The sequence below is a fragment of the Nestor notabilis genome, unplaced genomic scaffold (genome assembly GCF_000696875.1).
Source record: "Nestor notabilis isolate BGI_N333 unplaced genomic scaffold, ASM69687v1 scaffold36760, whole genome shotgun sequence".
NCBI classification, from domain to species: domain Eukaryota; kingdom Metazoa; phylum Chordata; class Aves; order Psittaciformes; family Psittacidae; genus Nestor; species Nestor notabilis.
The window spans coordinates 3,624-27,350 of record NW_009912183.1 but is presented as its reverse complement, the minus strand read 5'-3'; the positions used below and the strand labels follow the sequence as shown (position 1 = coordinate 27,350).

The following is a 23,727-nucleotide window of genomic DNA, read 5'->3' as shown; positions in this document are numbered from 1 at the left end:
CAACCCTAATTATTCTATGATTCTATGACATGGCGTTCAGCAGAGCAGGTTGCTCACAGAACTTCCTAATATGGGTCTCTTCCTTTCTCAGAGAGGCTGGAACCAGTGTTGACAAGAAATATGATGGTGAATGTAAGAAGGAAGACACTACAGTAAGTGAACTCTGATGAGCGACCATGTTTCAGTCCTGCTGATGTCAGGTTAAGCACTATCTGCAGCAGCCCTCAGACCAGCAGCATCCCACAGGGATTTAGCTGCTGCTGTGCTTCAGCACAGGGAAGATTTGGCTTTCTCCACATATAATACACAGTATCCATGCTAATGTCAGAAAAGGAAGAGGGTGACTGCACTGAAAGGGATGAGTAAAAGAGGATTAACAGAAATAATTCGTTAAGGCAGAACTGAGAAGAACATAAGGTCTTCTTTTGGGGTCAGACCAATGGTCCATCATGCCCATGATGGCTTGATGCAGAGCCCACTCTTAGCAGGGGTTGTAAGGATTGTGTAGGAGAGAGTAAGAGTAAAGTATGTATGATGTATGGGGCTTCTACTCTTCCAACCTTCACCTATTTTTCGGGTGATGGACCTCAGCTAGCTGCAATTTCTTTGTAGTCAATAAGCTTATGAAATTTCTCAGCCTCTTCCAGGACCCATACACATTTTTTGCACTGCAATCCTCAGCAAGTGTAGCAGCTGCTGCACATGAAACAAAATCCCACTCTCACAGTATCTAGCTAAACACTGATCTTCCTGTTTTAAGACCACAAGAGAGATACTGGACCCTTACACAGGCATCAGCACTTACAGTTCTCCAGACAGCAGGGTTTTTCCATTTAATTTCCTGGCCAGGTTTGGAACACAGTACAATGCGATTACGAGCAAGGCACGTTGACAGAGTGAATTGCTGCTGCTTCGAAATGCTATGGCCAGAGTATCATACACATCTCTTCAAACAGGAAATTATGATTTATTTTTATATTATAAAATTCCTCTGGCATAGGAGAAACTGACACCTCCGTTTATATCAGATTGTGCAAGGAAGTTAATTACTTTCAATGAGATTGTTATCATTAGCACTGCAGCTGTAATGAAGGATTCAAGCCCTTCTTCTGGTGACTCCTTCATCTCCTTCTAATATGAAGACCTTTTCTTTTCCAGGTTGACTGCAGTGACTACCCTAAACCTGTTTGCACACTGGAGTACTTGCCTCTCTGTGGCTCTGACAACAAAACATACAGCAACAAGTGTAGCTTCTGCAATGCGGTCGTGTATGTACAAACATGGATCACATTCCTTTTATCAGTTGCCTTTTAAAAGCACAAGTTTGCACAGTTGCCACTTTCTTGTTTCCTGACCAGTGCTGAGTAGGAATTCGGGGCAGGAGAGAATACCAGTCATCATGCCAACTATTCATTTTTGTTTCCATTAGAGGATACAAAGAGCTGTGTCTGGTTTGTTAGTGTGAATTGTTTGAAGACCATTCATCTTTATGGAATTTTTCTTGCATGTTGCAAAGAAATGAAATTTGAAGTTTCATCACAGTTTAAAAAAAAATACTTTCAGTCTTAAGAATGGGTTAAATCATCTCACTCATCTCTCTGTTAATGGGACTATGAGTCTGTAAGTTCTTTGTCTTTGGGGCAGGATTCTATCTGCCTTCTCTAGGAGCTAAGGAAAAGGACAGATTATAGCAGGCAGGACTCTGTCTAATCCATTTTTTCCTCTCCTCGCTTTCAGGGACAGCAATGGGACTCTCACTTTAAGCCATTTTGGAAAATGCTGAGTATCAGTGCTGAGAGAATTCATCACATGAGCTCCACTGGCAAATCCCAACTAAAAATCTCACCTCAGTTCATCTTGCCTTCTGGGGAACTCAGCTCACTCCTGATTTTCTTTCTCAATAAACTAAATCAGCAACATTTCTTTGCCTTGTTTCATGTGTTTCATGAAACATTTTCTTCTGGTTTGTTGAATGATGATGCCAGGCTGAATAGGTTATGTGCTGATAGCTCTGGGATATAACAAAAACAGCATTTTGCTCCCTTCCCTCTCATAAAAGGCACAAAATTAAATATACACGCACAAACCTCAGAGCTGTGTGACTTTTCACATAAATGATAGTCAGCCTACATTAGTGTTCAGACCCTTTCAGATGTTTGACATTGTAAAGGGCTGAAATGCTGCTCTGAAGTGATGACACCAGCTAACCTACCCTTAGGCATGTTTGGTGCACCTTCCCTGTGCAAAACCTGCTCAGTCTGTGGTGGTATCTTCACCAAGAGCTGATCCCTGGCCTCCTGAGCACAGCCCTCACCTGAAGCATAGTACTCTGCAAGGGCTGTCTGTTAGCAAAGCCTGGGTTTTTCAGACACTGCCTATGTCTCTGGGTCCTACAAATGACTTATTTCTAGGTTTTTATCATCTTCAAATCATCCTTTAACAACCTCCAAATGTTTTAAGATAAATGCCATCCTAGGGATGGTTCCTACTCCTGCCTGCTTGTCTCCTTTCCTAGTCTTTGATAACATAACACTCTTTGCCAGCCCAAGGAGTATCTCAGCAGTGTTTCACAATCCAAAGAAAAAACATCCTTCTGTTTTCTGAGAGTGTGACCTGTCATTGGCATATTGTCCATGAAATTTATTTTGCTTTTGTCATCTGTTCGGATATTGAATTGGTGGGGTTTTGACCCACAAAAGAGAAACATAAATAAATTGGGCATATCCCTTCTAAAAAGTAGTATCTCCCATATGCACTGAGCTGAAGGGAGCTGACGGGAGGAGGGCGCTTGTTTTTCTTGATGGAATGAGGTCATCCAAAAAAGCGATGCTTTGGTGGTAAAATGAAGGATTTATATCGAGATGGGCAGATGGATGAAGCAGCCATTTCCAGATTGGGTTCAACTCTTCTAGAATCCAGGCTAGGGTCTCACATCATTCTGTCAGCATTGGTCTATCAGTTCATTAGGGCAAACCTAACCCACACTGCTAATGGCTTTTAGGGGAAATAACAATTGTAAATTCTTTGCATATGCCTGTAAAAGTTGCTTCATCTCTTATTCAGTCCCTTTGGTGTCTGGGAGACTCTCTTGCTTGCCTTCCCTGCTCACTGCTTTCCTGGTTTCACTATCGCTTCATGATGCTTTACAGGGATGAAGCGTGAAAATACAAGTAGAGACTTTTCACTCTGGAAAAGGTTCATTCAGTGTTTCGCTCATGAAAAAGCACCGCACATGAATAGGCGCTGATATGTGCACACAGAGGAAACCTGACAGCAGCTGCTGCTTAGGTTTGTACAGTTGCTCTTCTGCCCACAGGAATTTTCTATGGTCCTTCAGAAGGAACTTGTCATGTATTTCACTTAAAATAACACCACAGAGGGTGTATCAAACATATCTAAACTTCTTGTGGCTCCTGTTGATGAAGAAGTATTCTTCCTGGCTTACAGCACGGCTTACCTCTGTTGAGACTGCCACCCTGACAAAAGAACAGGAATATTACTTCAGAATAAGGGTGGATGAGCCAAATCCAAATGCGCACAGACTCATGTGCGTACATGAGTACATATAGTGTGGTTACCACCTGAGGGCAGAATTAAGGTGATGTTTACTGAGCAAAACACAGGCTCCGCTGCACGCAGATGCTTCAGCCACCATGAAGACAGCAGGCGTGTTGCTGCTGTTTGCTCTAGCCCTTTGCTGCATCCCAGGTGAGTAGCTTTACTGCCTCCTGCTCTGCCTTTGAGTAAGCGCTGGCTGTTTTTAAAACCACAAAAACATCCTCAGACTGGAAAGAGCTTCATTCTACAAGGACTTATTTACTCCTAGAAAGATAGTGTTGAAAAGACTTGACATCAAAGACTATCACTTATGGGGTAATATTTTAGCAACAGAACTGAGTGGGTAAGAACAACTGTGGGAACAGCTCTACTCTCAGCGCTAGTTTATGCATAATGAAAGAAGTGACATGTACGTGGTATAACCCAGAGACTCAGACATCCAGCATTTAACCTCTGAAATGTTGCAGAAACACAAATTATTTTACTGAATGAGAGAGAACGTTTCTTGTAGTCATCCTGAACTGAGATGCAGTCTGAGAGCCTGAGCAGTTGTAAAAGCTTCATAGAAGTTACATCTCACTAAATACTCCTTGTATTTAAGAACTGTTGTGGCAATGCATACAAGATGCTACCTCCAATACTTGCCATTTTTATGACCCCGTTTGCCTCAATAACTTGCTTAGCTTTGAGTGTGTCCTGCTCCATCCTTTGAATCATGAAAAATGTTGTTCTCTTCTTTCATTTTGTACACCCTTTTCCATTTTGGCTGCAACCCTCATTAAAAACCATTATTCTACAGAGTCAATGTTGCAAACATATAACATACCACTAAATTTTGCCTGAAATTCCTTCTGTTTAAGAAGTAATTTGCTAATAGTGAGTTGAAAGTTGCATATTCAGGGCATTCATTCACAGGTTTTAACTCTAACAGAACCCATGAATTGCATTTGTATCATATTTTCTTCTTTATTTCTTTTCTTCCAGATATTGGTGCACTGCAGGTAAGGGATGGATCTTTCTATTTTCCATCATGTCTTTCCTTAAAGCAGTTTCTGTATAAATCCTTACTAATCACATTGTGATAATAATTTGAAAATCCTGAGCCATCCAGCTGTCTGAGCAATATTTGTCACAGATATTATTTGGTGAAATTGCTATTTTCATCTGATGATAGTTTCAACAAGTAGTGCAGTATTCAATTAGTGTCCAAGTTATTGTCTAAGATACTGCAGCAGCATTTACGATGGTTACGCAAACTTTACATTGCTGGAGGCAATGAACCACTGTACTCCTGCCCTGTCCTTGGGCTTTTTCTCAGCATCTACTTCTGGCCAGTACCAAGGGGAGCTCAGAGTGTGTGTGGGGTCTCCTAATGTCACTTTTCATACATATCTGTTGTTGAGAGCTTTTTTGTGAACATAGATTACATCTATCTACAGGGCTACTGTAGGAACTACGTGGTACCTAGCGATGTCTGCACTATGGAATATGTCCCGCACTGTGGGTCTGATGGTGTAACATATGGCAATAAATGCTTATTCTGCAATGCATTCCTGTAAGTATGAAAATAAATCTCTTCACTAACTAAATGGCAAACTAACTTAGCTTAAACTAACTAATCAGTCTTGGAGACTGGTTGGACAACTGAAGTTTTCTTACTTTGTGTTTATCTATTCCCTTACTAGCAAGGGTCAGTTTTTATTGGGAGAATTTGCCAGAATTCCTCTTTCACATATAAAGATAAACCATTTAGTATAGTTTTTCATTTCCCTCAAGTAATTTGCTGAAGAGCTTTTTTTCAGCAAACAAAGTCTATTTCCTACAGACTATTTGTTCTTCCTTTAAATTAAGTCTGTATCTTGTCTTTGAAGGTTAGTAATAAAAGGAAATAGCTGGAATAGCATTCAGAAGTTTCATATTTTGTTTAAGCCCCTGTACGATATATCTTTCACCAGAAGGAGAGGCAAATATTAAAAGCCCAGATACTCTGTCTCTGAGTTACTGATTTCTTTCTCCACAGGAGAAGCCGTCGGACTCTTCGCTTGAGATCTCTTCGAAAGTGTTAATTTCCTGACAGGCTTCAGCTCATAAAGAGGAATCCTCCCTGGCGCTGTTCCCCATGGCAGATGCTCCCCTAAAGCCTTGTCCTGAACCTTGAAAGCTCCTGTTGAATCCTGAAAACCTCTGCTTAATAAAAAAGCCATCAGCATTTATGTTTTGCTTTAATAATATGTCTCATTCTGTTTTTACCTAAGATGTTGCATGATTACATCACTGCAACAATCCTGGGGTGCGGATATTAACGTGAAAATTACAGGGAGATAGATCTATAAAGAAATCAACAAAACCGCAAAGGCAGTGGGTAGATCTTGAGGGCATCTGCCGTCATCCAGCTTTCCAAAAGAAAACCAGGGCTGGAGATGCATCCTGGTGCAATAGTCCAAATGATTTATTCCACTAAGGGCATCTCAGACAGACACTCTCTGGGTGAGAGGAACTGTCTGCTTCCCTAACCACTGCTGTCAAATACCTGCTGCCTCTCCCCTGCATTACTGTATGGGAGACTTGGGCAGCACAAAGAGGCCCCAAGCAAGCCTGAACATACAAGTAGTTAGAGACAGCCCCAAGATTGTTGCAGTTGGGAGTGTTTTGTGGCTGCTTTGCAACAGCCATGGAGGCACAGAAGGTCTTGATGTCACCAGGAGCTGCTCAACCCTGTTTCAGTTTCAAGTGTCAGCCCCAATATCTTATGCCCATGAGAGGTGAAGAAAGGCAGTTTCCCAGCTGCATCTCTTCCTCTTGCAAGCAGGATTGGAAAACCACCTTTAGGTGAGAGAAGCTCTTTTGCAATCTGCTCAGCTTCCCAAAGCAATGGGACAAGATGTTTTTTCTGGGCAGGCAGATACCTGGCTGCCCACGTTCGTGTTTGCAGTGTTCATCACTGCGGGGGATTGCAGAAAACTAGTGGGCAGTCAGTCCTAACAGACCCGATGTTCAGAGGACTGCTAGCACTTGCTATTGCAGCCCATTTTGCACCTCACCCACCACTTAGCTGCTGCTTGTAGGTAATTACGTCGACTGTCCTTGTTTGTAGAGGATCCTTTGAGATTTTTCGGCCTCCAGAAACCTCGTCTGATGAAAGGAAGGGCTCAGAGTCATAGCGTTAATTTATTATTCATTAACAGCAAAGCGCTGGCAGTGAGGGATGCTGTACGGCAGCCTTCTCCCAGTCAAATAGTTAATGATCTTAAGTGACAATGTGTCACTTTCCAGAGACTGGAGAGAGCAGATCTCTGAAGGGAGGCAATTTGTTTGCAAAAGACATGACTCTGCAACCATTTAGTGCCAAGTCCCTTCCCAGGGCTCGAATGTCTCTCCTGTGAGAGAGAGGTCTGTGTATGGGAAGGAATTTCATTGTTTGATGCCATTTCTTAAGACCAAGGCAAATTGAGGTTCTGGGAGGTAGTGCCAGTGGTGTGTGGCTCAGTGGCTTCATGTTCCTTCTTGCCCCCCTCATCTGAGTGAAGGAGTTGGACGTAAGAGAACACCAGCTCCAGCACTTATTTTCTTTCTGGGAGACCAGCAGAGAGGATGAGGATGGCCCCCAGAGGCCATGATATCTTGGAAACAAGCAGATCTCCTGACTGCACTCAAGATCCCAGTGGTCCTGAGAGGGGATCTTCTAGGGGCCGTGTCCACTAAGTGGGAAAATCCACCAGGCAATTGAGGGGAAACTATGAGCAGAAATGAATGGGGACAAATCCTCCACTCAAATGCAGAGTTACACAGTACTGCTCAGGAGTAGCCAAGGGCACAGCAGGCAGAACAGGACCCCAGCAGCACTCCCAGCCCCCTGACCCAGAGGGTCAGCTCTTTAGCATGGAGAGGAAGACAGTCCTCTTTTATGGCCATCTCGTTGGAAATAATTTTTTTGTTGCTGCTCAATAAAATCCTGCCACAACAACACAAAATCCTTTCTCCATTACTAATCTAACTCTCCCTCCAGGAAATTCAAGGCAGGAAACATTGTCTGCCTGCCGAGGTATTTTATGATACAATTCTTTAAGCAGTACCTTGGCACTTTATGTCATTATCTGATGTTTGTGAATTTAGGAAACGCCATTCAATTACCTCACAACCTGATTAACACATTGCATGTAGTTATTTTGTTCTGCTCTATTTTATATCAATGCTTCTGTTTTAGTGTATTGTTCTACTTGTTGCTGGCCAAAATATACCTCAGGCCAGTCTAGACCTTTCTGTTAATGCAGTTTCTCTCTGAGGCTCCATTCAAGATAATCGGTTTGTTACTATGTTCTTTCTTGATGCAGAGAAAAATAAAATGATGTTTTAAAAGAAAATTACTCGGAGACATCGTTTCTGGGGGCTGTCTGTGTCAGAGCTATTGCAGTGAGGCAGAGCTGAGATTTGCTCAGGGTTTGGGATGCGCAGGGCCAGATCCTCAGTCTTTTGCTGTTAGTATGCAGCTCCCGGATAGTCAAATTATTCCAGACATCCTTGCCTGTGATATCATCTGTGCTTAAAAGATTGGCGATATGCAGGCAGCAATCAGATAGCTGAACTACAACGAGAAATATTAGATGAGTGCAGCTTAAAGCAGGGGCTTTGCTTGCTGTAAATTGAATTCATGTTCTCATAGAAGATCCAGTTCTGCCCCCCTGTGCAGAGGTCTGGGAACAGCAACCTGTTTTGGAGCTCTTGCAGTGTGCCACATTGCGAGTCAATGGCAAAGAAACGCATTTTGCATTTGTCCCTACAGTAGCGTAGACTGGAGCATAAAACCACTTTATTCTTGATTACAGTGTGGTGTGTGACAGCAGGATACAGGAACAAGGGCAATGGTAATTCTGGAATAACAACATGTGGTCTTGCATGCACACATCCACCTTTTTTATTTAAAAAAAAAAAAAAAAGTATAATTTCTCTTTGTAGCCACATGAAGCCTGTGACAAGTTTTTAACTAAACCAGGGATAAACAAAGAATTTTTTAGGTCTTGGTAGATTATGGACTTACTTGAGATTGGGAGTCTCAAAACCAGAGGAAAAGATTCCCAGGAAAATATTACTGCTAAGGGAAGAAATAACATTGGAATAGAAACCGGGTAGGTTTTCCAGACTTATTGAAAAATTATCTTAGTACAAGAGGATCCATCATATGACTACCAATGTTTATCACATTCGTGTGGCCACAACCTTCTTGAATATTTGCCCTCTAAGAACTTGAAATAGGAGGAAGAGTTTTATTTAAACTTCTCTGTGAAGCTCATATCTGTAGAAATGTTAAAATAATGCTACGCCCGAAGTCATTTTACTGAGCCCACCATCAAGATACTCTCGAATACCACAGAGGGGTTTTGCCAGGTGGGACCAGTTTGCCCTTCCCAATAGCAACATGTGTCTGACATTTCCCAAAGCTCACTCTTCCAAATGCATGGAGACAAGTTGTTTTTGACTGCTCCTAATACCTGTTTTCAACCCATCTGCTTCTCCGCAATTACTGCTGTCCCATTGCCTCTGTTTCTTATTAACGGAGCTCCTTGTGCAATACCACATCATACCTAGCCCAGAAGCTTTCACTGCCCTGCCTGCTGCCAGTTATTTCCCATCCATCCTCATAGACCCTATAGCAGGATTCTTTCCTTGCTTCTCTTTTCTCCCTCCTGTCCTGTGAAGTGGCAGGGATTACTGGAGGAAAAGAGCTGCTTTTGGAGCAGTCCTGGCTGGCCACCCAGACCCTCAGAAGCAGCACAGGTATCTGAGGGGGATCTCCCCAGTGGATCTATCAAAGGGTAGGTGTCGGCCAAACATGAGAACAGTGCTGCTCCCTTAGCAGTTACATTGCCATACACAGCTCCTGAGCGACCAGAGTGATTTCAAGCCTGGCAGGAGAGGTAAACTGGTGAAGTAGCACAATTTCTGGTAACTGGGGGTCTCAGCTGTGGAGATGGATATGGAGAGGCTTGGGTTGCATGGCTCAGGAGGGAACAGACTACATTCCTGTAGCCTCACTAACCACTGCGGAGCTGGCAAATGCCATCTCCACCAGCGGCTGGTACAAGTTCTGAGGAAGCCTTGTTTTCAGGCTTTGTCATTTTTGCCCCTGGAGAATAATAAATGTTAATCCTTCTGTGATTACTGTTTCCCTTCCAAATATGCTCATAATCAGTTCAAGGAATCTGAAAGTCAAGTTACTCAGGATGTTAAGAATACAACAGGAACCACTTTCAAAGGAACCCTTCAACTTGTGGTATTTGTGAATGAGATCCAAATAACATTATTCATTTATTTTTCAGGAAAATGATTTCATTGATATAAACAGGCCAAATCCCGCAAGCTGTATTTGGTGACTACAGTTCCCTTACACTTTCAGTTACATTTCTATGATTTATCTGCCCACCAAGTCTTGAATATCTCCTAGGATAATAACAAAACCAATTCTATTTTCTATTTAAAACTCAGGCTGCCTTTAAGCTTCTTTTAAAGCACAAACATGTTCTGTCCCATATTTGCTTCCGTGACTACCTTAAATCAAAAGTGTATTATTTTATGCAATATTCCTTATTTGTTTTTCCATATGCTTGCGATAGAGTTGAACCACTTAACTGTGTCTAGCACGTTATTCTTCATCTATTTTCCATAATAATGACTTTCAGCTGACACTCTAAATGTAATGCCATGTAATAGAGGGGGAAGGAGAAAGCCTAAAGACTCACCTCTTGTTAGCAGCTGTTGCAAATTTTTCTTGAATGTCTTTGGTATTAAGAAGCCCATTTTAGCTGCACAGAATACCACTTGCCATTAAGGGGAAACATTACTCCAGTCCAGATTTAAGGCTACTTTTTCTCATGATTTCTTAATAAGATTTGTGCCCACAGCCAACAGATGAGTAACTCTTGCTCCTACATAGAAATGTCTTACAAAATTCTGAAGTTTTAGGTGATGTTGTCCTGTTAGTGAGAAATCCAATGTACCAGGAAAGTACAGCAGAGAGTATGGAGAGATTCACTGAGCCCTCAGTATCTTTGAAGTATGCTGATGTCTGCCAAAACTGAGATTTATGTCTCTAAAAGCTTAGAGTGTCCCTTGCTGCTGTTTCCCCAGCTCTCCTGTTGCATTCAAATATCCTGGAACCCAAATACCATCTATGGTGGGCATAAATTCGAACACTTTCAATAAATGGAGTTTTTTTCTTCCATATGTAATTTCACAACATCTACTACTGAGACAGTGCTCTTGTTTGGAAAGTACAGATCACTCATTGTACAGCAGGGCGCCTTTGTTAACAAGCTTGGTGTAGCTTTTGTTTAATTCTTCTGGGCATCTCTAACAAACAAGTATTCTTTAAAGCTCAACTCAATAATCAATATACTTTTCTTAGTTTACAGAGCAAATAATTACTTTCTGGGCTGACTTCACAAGGCCAGGGAAATGTATATATATAGTGCAGAGAAAGAAGGCTGAGAATCATCTACTGAACTCAACAGCAAGAGATTCGCAAGTTACAAACGATACAACCGTCTCTGCTATGAAGACAACAAGAAATGTTGCCCTCCTTGGGCTTGTGCTTCTCAGCTGCCTTTCCGGTAAGTTGGTTTTGCTATGCTTCTATCTCTAGTTCTCCTGAACCTTTGCCTTTATATATATATATCCTAAAGGAGGGTTCCCCCTTTTGGAGATGTGATGTTATAGTAATATGCAGGCTCTCTTTTAATGAGCTTAATCCTTGTGCCGATAAATACTATAGATAGGTAGGATGCATTCATCTGATTTAAGCTTATGTGCCTTAGTGGGGATAATAGTGCTGCAAAAATAGAAAAGTTTATGTCCTATTTCTTCTTTAGTGAGTCAAAACTTCTGGTTTCACAAATAATTGATTTTTTAAATCTTAGTTTATAAGTTCTTGTTTATTTAGAATCGATAAAACTTGGGCAAACAATTACTTCTCAGGAATGAGAAAGTGTATTTGGTTACTCTGCTGGGAAACTGATGAGTCCAAAGGAATTTTAGTCAAGGACATTGTACGATTTTTATATTTTATAATCTCTGTTTTTATTGTAGATATTGTTACTGCTGAACGACTGGTGAGTAGTAGATTTTCTTTGTCATTTAGTCTTGATGTCTAAGTCTAGATGAATAATTCAAACTTCTACTGTATCCCAGGGAAAGCTGAAAGATAACAAAAAAGGAGAGTGAGACAGAAAGGAAGAAGAAAAGTGCCCTTAAGTACTATGCCACCTCTTTTCCCCAAAATAAGAAACGACCTTTGTCAGAGAAAGATAACTTACCATGTTGATGACAAAAAAGACAGCAATTAATAATGTAGACTGAGAGTCAGCACAGCACAGAGTGCCAGCAGAAAATCTATACAGCTATTGAATAACTGCCTAAATATCTTCCCTGCCTTGATTCCCTGGGGAATGATCTTTTTTGGCTGCAATTCTTGCAGAAAGTACTTTAAGTCTTAATAGCAAAAAGGTGCTTTTGTATGCTGTAAGAAACACGCTATATTTTATTCCCTTTCTTTTTCACCATGGAAGAAGGATAGAGGAGAAAAAAAGACTGACAGTAATCTCCCAAAGTGGAGAAAACATGATTCACATAAGCACACCCTTCTCTCCATTTGGAGACATCACAAGTCCTCTTTGACAGGCCTCCTGTGACATGTACCAGTTCTCTGGAGAAACACAGTTTAACTGTCCTACTGATTACGAACCCACCTGCGGGACTGATGATGTGACCTATCCCAATGAGTGCTCCCTCTGCAGAGAAATCTTGTGAGTATAAGGTCTCCTGACTACCTACAATGCCAGTTCAAGCAGAAGACAAAAGCCTTTGGGATTGTGACTCATCAGGGGGTGGACTAGATTTTTTGTAAGTTTCAGTCTGTCTTAATGCCTGCGATCTTCCATGTCAGAACTCCTGAATCTGATTAATTACTGGGGCTTTATGAATGGAGAGACTTAGTGAGTGAGATGACTGCATGGTATGAACAGAATAATTCTTCCTTTACTTCTCTCTCTCTCTCCCTCTAGCCGTAACCAAGCCATTGACAAGAAGCATGATGGAAGATGTGTTAAGGTACGGTCTGAGATCAGCTCCTCTCCTGGTGCGCTGAGCAGTGGTGGGTGAAATGATGGCAAAGAGTTAGAGAGAAACCTTGCCCAGGATTAATTCTGTATTAAAACCACATGATTTCAAACTGTCAGAAAGGGAATGAAAAATAAGAATTTCAGATTTACAAGAATTCCTTTTACGTTTTGTATGAACAGTTAAATTCAGTGAGATTTAAAACATTATCTTCTCTGTAAAACCAGACTTCAGAATGGAAGCTTTTGTTTTCAATAATACTTCATCATTATCAAACCAGTTTTCTTCAGACTTATACTTAGAGGCTTGTTGAAGCCAAGATATTCCCAGAGGAAGTCTGGATTTTGATTAAATTGCAATTTTGTAATAGAAAAAACAACTCTATCAAAACATTTATCATAAACTTTGTTTATCTATATACGGAGCTACTGTGAAGTGCAGAGCTATCTCTATTTTTAGTTTAGAGAGAGAAAGTAAAGAAACACTCTGGCTGTGCAATTTAACGTAATACAACGACTTCCATTTCAGCACACTCTGAGTAATTGCAGAAACACCGGGGTGAGCATAAATTCCATTTTCAAGTGGCATTGACATTTTGCAGCAAAAGTTGCTCCTGCAGAAGGCATTTTAGGCAAAGATCCTTCATGGTGGCATTCACTGTGAAAATGCACAAGATGATAGGGATGCAGCCCACTTCAGGACAGGAAAAAAGCAGATACTCCAGGATTCTGCTGTACCCATGTGCAGGATTTCAACTGTTTATGCCCCTTCAACTCCACCATGCCAGGCCTTCTCTCCCCTTGCAGCTCTGGAATGGGAGGAAGATGTCTCTTGTGCTTTGCCCCATTACTAATACAGAAGGGAGCAGAGATTAAAATGTTGTTCTGTGACTGTTTCAGTTTGACTGTAGTGGCTACCTGAGACCACTCATCGGTCGTATGAACCCCTGCACCATGGAGTACATGCCCATCTGTGGCACCAATGGGATTACTTACAGAAACAAGTGCCACTTCTGCAATGCTGTGGTGTAAGTGGAGGGCCTGGGTCATGGGAGGGGGTTCTGGATCACTAGGTGCTCATGTTGGTATTTAGAGTGTAATGAGGTAGTTTGACTCATGAAGCAGCTGCAGTGTGCTCATTCATTCTCAACTTGCTTTCTTCCCAAAGGAATGGACTAGACATGGACCTGAGCAATCTTGGAGAATGCGCCAAGGTAACGCTCAGAAATCCGCACACTGCTGTTACAGTACATTTTACAACATAAACTCACTGAATCATAACTAAATAATAGGAACACCCACACTGTCCTTGCGCATTTGGTCTGGAAAAAGGGTTTGAGGAAAAGAGTTAAAGTATGACAAAGTCTAAGGGCTTTGAGCCAAATTGATGGCTCAGATATGCAGCTGTCCCTCTGACCTGGGAACACAGCAGTGAGCAGATGCTGAGACCTACATTTACTGGGAAACAGGATGAGCAAGAGGTGCTGCCTCATTCTTTCTGCAGGAGAGCAGGAGGGCTGCATACTACCAGCACTATTAGTAGTGGTGATTCCTTGGGTGGGAATGCTGTCTGCAGCGTGGCTTGTGACTATCCACTTTCTGCACACTTGCTTCTGCAAGCCTGCCGAACCACAGCTGCAGCCCTGCTAACCCAGGCCAGCCAGTGAGAGGGCCAGCCTGGGAATATCAGCATGGTTATTCCACTATTTCATAGAATGGTGCTATTCATAATAGTATTTAATAGATTCTTTGACCCCTGCCTTCTCCCCACTTCAGGATGCTCCAAGCAAGCATGTTCTCTGCCTCTGAGCTAGCAGAATTGCTAGAGCAACAGAGCCCTGCACCTGAAAAGTGCTTTCATGCTTTGCCATACCATAAACATTAAATAAACATAAAGCATTCATAGGAAAAGACAGAGAACAAAAGCTTTAAAACCTGTTGTTGCTCTATTATCAGGAGGAGATTGACTGCAGTGAACAGACTGGCAACAATCTCATCTGCTCTGCTGACTATAGCCCACTTTGTGGCTCCGATGGCACAACTTACGGAAACAAGTGCCATTTCTGCAATGCAGTTTCGTAAGTATGGAGCTCACCATAAAAACCTCATGAAACCAGAGGAGCTGGAACACATACACAGCAGCAGCAGCTGGTGTGGAAAGACCAGAGCTCCCGTTAGCCCCTTGGTAAATCCATCCCTGTTCCACTTTCCTCTCCTGACACTTACTCTTCTGTCACCCCCTGGGCACTGCAGATCTAAAGCCCGAGTGAGTCTTCTACTTCCCTTGCAATTAAATCCAGATCCCCGTTTGCAGGCTCATAGCGTTGCTGAGTCCCTCCCTGACAGAGTGATTTAAACTGTGACTGTAAGAGATGTCTGAAATTATGGGCTTTGTCCCAAATGTCTTTAATGTGAGAAAGCATGTAACCTGGGGAATCAGGAAACATTATGTGAAGTACTTTATAAGTCAGAGAGCATTGGCTTATTTGAGGAAAGTTAGACTATAAAACCGAGATCCACATCTGTAATTCTGGTCTCCCTCTTTCTCTTCAGATTGAGTCGGGAAGGTCTGTTCCTCAAGCACCGTGGAGAATGCTGAGTGCTGGAGCTGTACCCTTCACCCTGATTTTTCCCTTACAAATTCTGAGAACACACACGATCGTCCCTGCTCCTTCAACTGTTGCTCATTGGTTTCTGCTTTGATTGATCAATAAATTAAACGCAACTACTCTCTTTGCCATGGACTGTTTTTTTGTTTGGTGGTTTGTTGTTTGTTTTTTCAGGGCAGGGGTAATGGTCTTCAGGCTTTTAGGTACTTATCTGTCAGTCAGGAGAAGTTATGAAATAAACCACAATAAAGAGCAAAGCGTAACACCCATCATACACCAGCCCAAGCCCTCATAAGAGTACGTCACTCCATACCAAACCATCAGAAGAGAAACCAAGCTGCTATAAAATACTGCCACTTTCCCAATTTCCGTGTCTTATAGAGTGTAGATAGATTTGTCGTAGTATCAGCACTGAGTCTTGGAGGAACTGGTCCTTTTAGGGTCCCTGGCACAGGGGGACGGCCCTGGGAAAATGTGAAGGGGAAAGGTGACAGTAGTCAGCCCTATCTGTCAGACCTAGGCAAGGGACAGATCTGGCAGTGTGTTATAGAAAGGAGGCTTATGGCAAAGGGAGGAGGCTATCTCATAGGGAAGAAAATTAGGAACTGCTGCTTCCTTGAAGGGTGTGTCCATTGAGAGTGTGTTGATCAGCACAAAATTGCAGCAAGCTGGGCAAGGCTGTAATGAGCCTAATGAGAACCCAAGGAGAAATTAGACTGGGCTCAGGCTTCTTGGGGAAGAGATTTGAAAAGTTGTGCTGGGGGTATCTGAGGTAGAGATAGGATAAAAGATCTTTCAGGAAAAGAGTCTTGGATTTTCTAACCTGTGGAAAGAAGGGCCAGAAGATGTGCTGGTAGTCCCAAAGTGCTTTGTATCTTGGGAAAAGAGGTACGAAGATAATATCTCTGTGGGAGCCTAAAGGGTGCACTGGAAGACCAATGATATATATGAATGTTCATGATGATGTGCCATCTTTTTGAGTGACTCAAGCTGTTAATAGGCAAACATCACAGGCAAAAAGTCTCAAGAGCCATGGCTCACACACTCCCTTTCCCCACCTCCCATTCTCTTGATATGTAGCAAGAATATCTGCTGCTAAGGCTGATGTTTAGGGCAAAATCTGTGATTTCTAAGCCTTTTCTTTAGCTCTTTTTTCTTGAAGCAGATAATTTCCTGACTGGGAATTCTGTAGGTCCTTCCCCTAGTGCTAGCACAGAACAGTGTTCTGTCCTAGGAAGAGGGGTGGAACTTCTCATTTTCAGTTTTTTTTCTGTTAGCACAGGCTATACAAATCGCATGTCTGTGCCTGGTCTTAAGAAAAGTTAAGCTGGAGAGTCATGAGAGTTCTCACTGATTACCTGGTGTGTGTGTGAAAAATAGTTAAGAAACAGTGTAAATATCTAATGGATGTGAAAAAGGGATGTTGGGACATCTCTCGTCAATTTCTTGTTGGCCATAAGGTTTATAAAGTGGCCACAAACTAGTGGAGTTCTGGCTGTAGCAAGATGTTGTCTTCAATAGCAAAATCCTATGGTGAACATCCTTTGCAGTGGTAGTTTCTGCCTGAGGAAGCCAGATACTGGCTTAGGAGCTCAGAAGACTTTGGAAAAGCCCAAAGAAGAGCTGCTCATCTACTGGACAGGCAGGGCAAATGGCAAGTATGGGTATATGGCTGTAACCCGGATGCTTCGAGAGCCTCTAAACAAGAACTCTTTGGAAGATGGAAAGGTTGTATCACATAATACTTGCACAGCACAGTAAGTACTTGGCTTGACACCAGCAAGACTACACCCTTTGGTCTGCAAAACAAGGTACATATGTCCTTCTTCCATCCCTGATTTTCACAGGAGTCAGAGGAACAGAAAGATGCCCTCACCCATGCCAGCAAGTAATCTGTTTCCAATGCTATAAAGAAGTGGAAAGGGGTAATAACAATAATCACCTGGTTGGTAATTTAGTCTCTTCCTTTCCTCGGCCTGGAAGGGATTGGTCCCTGTGCTACGTATGCTGAGGCTTTAGCCACTCAGTTACACTGCAGCAACTGAAACGTTTGGGTAGATAAAGGACTGAGGCATTAAGGCTGTGGTCGTGAGCAGTGACGTATGAAACGAGAAAAGGCAAACAAGTAGTGCTGTGAGCGGCAGAACTGAGCGTGGTTTTGAACGGCGCTGCGGCTGACTGCCTTGATAACTAAATTATATGAGAGGCTGGGTCGTGAGCTCACCCTTAATAGACATCTGAGAATTCACCTGTCAGTCACGGTTTCTCTGCTGTGTGGGTTTTAAGATGTCTAGCAAGCTGCAAAGTGTAATGCTTCCCCAGGTGTAGACATTCATAACATTGCTCTCATGCAGAAACTCTCTCCCTTGCTGGCTGAGAATGTTACTAGCATCTTTCCTCTGTTGCTAGAAAAATGTCTTAAAATGTGTTTTTTAATTCTTTTCACTCCTATGTCAAATTTGGTTGGAGCTAGTTGCAGATAAAATATTCACTGGGGGAACTAATAACCAGATGTATCTATATGCACTGCTCTCCTAAGCCTTGTCTCCTTAGGTAAATATACTAGCATTTTAAGCTTATTCTTATCTGGACAGATATTTTGCAAATAGTGCAGCTGAACACAAATCCTTGCACAGACTCAGCTGGAAATAGATCTCTGGTCTCCCAGTTCCCCATCAAATTCCCTGCACTGCCACTTGCTGTGCAAGTGGAGCCCTAACATATGTTTGTGAATGTGAAAAGCTGGAAAATACTGACAGCTAGAGTTTAAATAGTTCAGGGGGGAGAGTCAGCAGTCCTATCTGGGACTGTGCACACAGCTATGAGAGCATGTCACACTGGAGTGCTTCTCCACCCCAACCCAACGAATTTAGAACCATCCTCAAAAATAGCCAGGGAACAACGTATAATTGGTTTCACAGACAACACATTCTCATGGTGTGATTTATTTCGTAACGTCTAGTGAGTGTCATCACGCCGCACTCAAAGCCTCGGAGCTGGCATTCAGTGAGGGCCCAGAGAATGAAAATTACCAGCTTCCTCGATGAATCACTGCTTTGAAAATTCACCCTTGTGAGAATCCTGTGACTATTTAGAAAAGAAAAAAAAAAAAAGAGATATTACAAGCCCATCTATCACTCATGTAATTATCCCTTTCTAGGTTTGATGTGGACAGGGCAACATTCCTAAAGCACCATAAACAAGGCCAGGACCAATAATGGCTTTAGAAATGAAGTGGAGAAGTTCTCACAATTAAGGTGGAGAATGAGGACAGCTACGGATGGGCACATAAATACACAGAAAGGCAGGTCTGTGTGTGCACTGTGGCCTCCAGTGCTTAGACGACACCTCCAGCACACATCGCTTGGCTCGGACTAAAGAGCTACCTGCAGCATGAAGGCAACAGGTGCCTTAGTGCTTCTCAGCCTGCTGCTGCTTTCTTTCTTCTCAGGTAAGTGATGTTTTCCCCAGCCTAGAAAAGAAAAACAAACCCCAAGCCTTTCTGATAATAGCAAGCTGGAGAGAGCCTTGATCACTGGATGACAGGCTTGAAGATAAAGCTGAGCAAGGAGAAAATATCTGTGGGACTTGCTCACTTGTATGACATATTTCCGCTCCTCATGTGCCTCCGCAGTGAATAACACAGTGGAGGTGTCACTGGGAGACAGAGCGAGCAAATTTTAAGCTGCTCTTTCAACAAATGTACTGAAGCAGAGCTTAATGATGAGGTTTTTTTGGTGCAAATGTTCACTGGGGAGTTTTGCTGAACCAGTTAGAGAAGAAACTCACTCACCTCAGGGTCATCAGCTCTTGTTTTGATCCTAAGCATCTTGGTACTGGTGTTTTCCTTGGAGATGTGGAAACGTAATTAGATGAAAGTCTCAGCTTTCATTTATGTGGCAAAGAAAAGCTTGAAAATTAAATTCAAATGTCCTCAAGGAGTCAGAGCAAAGAGGGCAAATTAAAAGGAGCCAGCATTTATTTATCTGGAGATTTACACATCTCTCTGATGATCTGGGAAAGCTGAGTGATGATTCTTGAACATATAGGTCACGACAGTGTTATCAATTGCTTATGTCCAGCTGATCCAGCTCTGCAAGGTTTGTAGCGACAGTTACTGAAGAATGTGCAGAACAAGAATTATTCCTACTTGTTTTTCTGTGAATAATTTGAATAAAGAATTCACTTGAGAAAATGGCAAGCTGTGCATGGAGAAAAGAGGTGAATTACTTTGTACACATTATTCATTATGAAATATTCATCTGTCTCTAATTGAGTTTTAATTGGGTCTGGGTTCTGTCAAGAGTGCTGAAGCTTCCTTCTGAGGCCAGGCAGAATTGCAGCAAACTCTGTGATCTCCTATAAAATAAACAGATGTCAAGAGACATCATCACAAAGTCTTCTGTAGCCACATGTAATATTTACAATAACTATCTAATGAGCTATTTTGTAAATAATATGCAGATAGCCATAACAGTGACTTTACAACTAAGCCAGCCCAGCCTAACCTGGGGACATGATAAATACACCAGCACCAGGGATAAAACATCAAAGAGCAATACAGCCAGCAGAAGTCAGGCGGGTTGATGGATGATGATGTTCTAGCTGACTGGGTTGGCTGGGATTTCCAGCATGTGGGGGCCCAAGTGTAGGACAAGGTTGTCCCACCTCCTGCCCAGAGCAACATCACATTGGGCAGTGACCCCCATAGCTGAACTTCTGTTCCTGTGAGAGATGCTGGATATTTGTCCCTCGGTGTTGTGACCCAGATTCTGCAAATCTGCATTCAATCCACTCTTGAGTGTCAGGCTCCCCATTAGAGACATCACAGGGTTGCCCAGTCCCACAACTAGGACTCAACCTATGCGTCTGACTGCAGTCTTTGCAGTGCAGAAATATACAGAGAATAGACTGATTAGCTTCAAGCCCAGAGCCTTACAGTGGGTATTTTTGCACTCTTACTGACCAGCAGTCTTTGTTCTGCTCTGTATCACCCCATGACACCTCTTTGTATCTCGCCCAGGATGAACTTGTTCTAGGAGAGTCCCTGGGCTGTGCTGTGCTAAGGATAGCTGTAAAGCTGAGCAGGGGGGGGTCTCCTACTGCACAATACCTTCTCATTAGCAGTGCCAGCTATTTTCATTGTTCAGAGGTGTGGGACCTTAAAAGCCTTAAAAGTCAATATAGCTTTAAAATCTCTGTTGAGTGTGGCTCCAGATCCGATATGGCAGCTCTCTTTCCCAGGAGTGGCTGCCTTCCAGGAGATTGGGTTATGTGTTTGAGGTGCAGTTAGCAGCTGAATGACTGATTACATGGTATTTTAGTAACATTTTTCAAAAAAGCAAAATACTGAAAAGCAATTCAGATAATGCATTTCCTGCCCCCTCCTCTGCCGAACAGAATGACAGAGTAGGAAAAAACTGGTGTGTGTTTCACTGTTTGCATAAAGGGTTTGTGACTTTAGTTCAGCCTCCATCAGAAAATAATGCTGAAATGGAAAATCTCTGTTTGTTTTTTTCTTTTTTTCTTATTTCAGGTGTTGCAGGTCAAGACATTGAAGAGGTTAGTGCAGCTCTTTCTGCTTACTGAATCTGCATTGTCAGAGGAATGGGTTTGTAACCCAGATCTTGGGCCATGGTAAACAGTTTTTAATGTCTGCTGGGAGCAGGTGGGTCCTTCCAAGAAGTTCTAAGAGTTTGGGGAGCTCACCATGGTACCAGGGATGTTATGTGTGGCCACATCAGCAAGTAGATGAAGGAAATAGATGGTTGGTTTAGCAAACGCTTCCCATGACTAGTTCTAGGGTGCTTGCACAGCGCAGTGTTTATACACAGCACTGCTTTTGTCTGCCTTGCTCGACTGTCCAATCTTCTCATGAAACAAATGGGCTATTGAGAGTGTTTTACCCCTCCAAACAGGGTCCAGAAACAAAGTACCTGTACATTTTGTGTACACCATTTTGATTTTGATACACCACATAGGGTATGGTTTTCTCCTCCTTCTGCTGGGAAGGCAGAAAGCTCAGCAAGCACCACGCTGAGTGCACGGTTTCGCAAGGTACATGAAGCCATGCAGCAGTGAGCTAACTTGGCACCAAATACCCCTAAAAGCATCCGTGCTGACTCTTCTCCTACATGCCTAGGCTAATCCACTCCTGTCTTCAGGAGATCAAGACTTCTCCCAGGTGGCTACCGTTTCCCTCCTCAAACATGGGCCAAAAGTTCCCCTGAAACACTGCTTCTGCTCATTTCTGACAGGGCTTTTTCCTTCAGTAAATAGGCAGTGTCATCACTGACACTTTAGACCTTTTGGCAGAAAAGGCATTGCATAAGTGACCTTTATCCAATTTGGAAAGTGAAAGGAAGACTATGTGAGTCCTGAAAGGGTGTTTTTTTATTTTCCTTTTGCAGATTTGTAGAGAGTTTGTAAACAGAAGCGTGTACTGCACAAGGGAGTCCAACCCTCACTGTGGCACGGATGGTATCACGTACGGAAACAAGTGTGCCTTCTGCAAGGCAGTGCTGTAAGTGAAAGTAGAGGGGATCGAAATAACAGAGAATTGGCTCCTTCCACGTGTGTAGTGGTATTCTTCATGGAGGGGATGCCCTGCATCCAGGCTGTTCCTCTTGTAGAGACCAGCCCCTGAATCATGCCAAGTGGAATATTTCCTCCTTGGAACGAAGCTGTGTGAATGCAAGTTAATTTAAATTCATTTCTATGCTTTGCACGCTGCTGGTTGCCATGCTGAGAGGCAGCACGGGGCCTGGGAGGCAATTGCATCCTGCCTGTACCTTCTGTACACACTAATTTGATGCACATTTCCCACTGTATGCCACAGGCTGCAACTCTCACTGCCCACACTTCTGGATACTGAGAAGTGTTGGGAGGAATGCGGGAGCTGAGCTGTGCCAAATTATTCTGGAGAAGTCTGAATGGACTTTGTGGAACAAGACGCACAATCTCAGAGGAGGAATCTGAGTTTGTCCTTTTCCTGAGCTCTGTCACCTTTCAAAGAAGATGCAATTGGAGCCAACATGCTTGGATTGAATGTGCTTGAAAAGTATTGAGTTTTCCTTAGGAGTCCTTAACTTTTGGTGCACACTCAAGGCTGCCTTATCCTAAGGGAAATCTGAGAGGAGTAAGGAGACGAGAAAATGGCTTGATGTTCCCTGTGAGGCACTAGGGTACACTAGCATGAGTCAGGCAAATGGTCTGGTTCGGAGGGATTTGCTCCTTGTCCCACGCTGCTGCGTCTATCATTCACTGCTTTGTCTAAGACTGTTTTACTCCTTTTACAGGAGAAGTGGAGGGAAAATAAGATTGAAGCACCTGGGGAAATGCTGAGTCCTCACTGTCACCCAGCAGCAAAAGTTGACCCCTCATCAGCAACAGATGCCTGTTCATGGGCAGGGGAGCAGCTTGCCCTCATCTCCACCATCTCTGCTCAATAAAATAAAACTCAGCACGATTCTTTGGCTGGATTCCTTTTTCTGCAATTCCCAGAAAAGCACTTTGAAAGAGCCATGCTGGAGCCTAATGCGTGGCTTTGCTATACCATGTTATTACATCACCCTCCTCCCAGGAAGCAAGGCGCTCCCTGTGCTGGAGAGGCGATTCCCACGGCTCCCCTGGGCAGTGTCCTCCTGTCCCCAGAAGTTCTTCTGTCCCATCCTGCCTGGCAAATTGGCACATGCTTGCTGGGCAGCCAAGCAGTGCAATCACCTCATGGGTTCCTGCCCAACTCTCCCCATCCCAGCAGGTGGGTGACAGCGGACGCCTTTCTTCTTTACCCAGCCTCCATAGACATGTTCTTTCCTCTCTCAGAGGTTATTGTGGGAGGGTGACAGGAGAGCTGGTAAACAGCGTGACTGCATATGCCTCATCTCCTTTGGAAACCAGAGACAAGCAGCCTGAGACTAGGGAATATTGCTCCATTTAAGCCTGCAACAAGAAGATGGCAGGTGGAGGCTGGTTTTAGGCAGAAGCTGCAAGGCTCTTCTTTCCAAATCGGTCTCTTTCTTCTTCCTTCTAAGAGAATGCTTTGTCTTGGAAACTGAACTCCCCAGCATTAATTTCCTGCAGCCATTGGCTTCTCATGCTAATAAAACTGTATTTAGAAGAGCACTAGATTGCATAAAGTGTCAGTAATTAAAAAAACCCAAACATTTTTCTTGAAGAAGATCCGTGGGCTTCCTCTCCCCACTTCTAGGATAAAATCCCCCTGTATCATACACAGACCTTGATTTTGCAGGCATAAGTATCTGTATTTATTTACGGTTTTTAGTGCACACAGACTTTATTCCTTTCTTTACTTTTTACACTCCTGCCCTCTCTCTTCTTGATGCTGTCTGGAAATTCCTCCTTTGTGCAAACATGAGAAAATGAATTCTATAGTCTCTCCCCATTCACTGTGCAAAATTCACACAGGGAAATAGTTGTGGCATCCCCTTGTT

General features: G+C 43.0%; 3 protein-coding genes across 3 annotated transcripts; all 3 read left to right on the top strand.

Moving 5' to 3' along the window:
* Positions 1-3,653: 3,653 nt before the first annotated feature.
* LOC104401166 (ovomucoid-like) lies at positions 3,654-5,624 on the top strand. The gene is made up of 4 exons (XM_010018103.1): positions 3,654-3,708; positions 4,543-4,559; positions 4,998-5,113; positions 5,579-5,624. Exons 1-4 carry the CDS (start codon positions 3,654-3,656, stop codon positions 5,622-5,624), a joined length of 234 nt encoding a protein of 77 aa, XP_010016405.1.
* A 6,616-nt stretch (positions 5,625-12,240) lies between these two features.
* LOC104408470 (double-headed protease inhibitor, submandibular gland-like) lies at positions 12,241-15,264 on the top strand. Its single transcript, XM_010018090.1, has 6 exons — positions 12,241-12,353; positions 12,612-12,657; positions 13,566-13,693; positions 13,834-13,879; positions 14,622-14,743; positions 15,219-15,264. Exons 1-6 carry the CDS (start codon positions 12,241-12,243, stop codon positions 15,262-15,264), a joined length of 501 nt encoding a protein of 166 aa, XP_010016392.1.
* A 3,403-nt stretch (positions 15,265-18,667) lies between these two features.
* LOC104401161 (serine protease inhibitor Kazal-type 6-like) lies at positions 18,668-22,618 on the top strand. The gene is made up of 4 exons (XM_010018078.1): positions 18,668-18,725; positions 20,811-20,836; positions 21,685-21,797; positions 22,573-22,618. Exons 1-4 carry the CDS (start codon positions 18,668-18,670, stop codon positions 22,616-22,618), a joined length of 243 nt encoding a protein of 80 aa, XP_010016380.1.
* The last annotated feature ends 1,109 nt before the right edge of the window (positions 22,619-23,727 follow it).

Excerpts from the sequence above, each read along its gene's own strand:
- LOC104408470 (XM_010018090.1), top strand. The coding sequence starts at position 12,241 with ATGTACCAGTTCTCTGGAGAAACACAGTTTAACTGTCCTACTGATTAC. Across the intron at positions 12,354-12,611 it reads TCCCTCTGCAGAGAAATCTT|CCGTAACCAAGCCATTGACA; the intron begins GTGAGTATAAGG and ends CTCTCCCTCTAG. Across the intron at positions 14,744-15,218 it reads CATTTCTGCAATGCAGTTTC|ATTGAGTCGGGAAGGTCTGT; the intron begins GTAAGTATGGAG and ends CTTTCTCTTCAG.
- LOC104401166 (XM_010018103.1), top strand. The coding sequence starts at position 3,654 with ATGAAGACAGCAGGCGTGTTGCTGCTGTTTGCTCTAGCCCTTTGCTGC. Across the intron at positions 5,114-5,578 it reads TTATTCTGCAATGCATTCCT|GAGAAGCCGTCGGACTCTTC; the intron begins GTAAGTATGAAA and ends CTTTCTCCACAG.
- LOC104401161 (XM_010018078.1), top strand. The coding sequence starts at position 18,668 with ATGAAGGCAACAGGTGCCTTAGTGCTTCTCAGCCTGCTGCTGCTTTCT. Across the intron at positions 18,726-20,810 it reads GCTGCTTTCTTTCTTCTCAG|GTGTTGCAGGTCAAGACATT; the intron begins GTAAGTGATGTT and ends TTCTTATTTCAG. Across the intron at positions 21,798-22,572 it reads GCCTTCTGCAAGGCAGTGCT|GAGAAGTGGAGGGAAAATAA; the intron begins GTAAGTGAAAGT and ends CTCCTTTTACAG.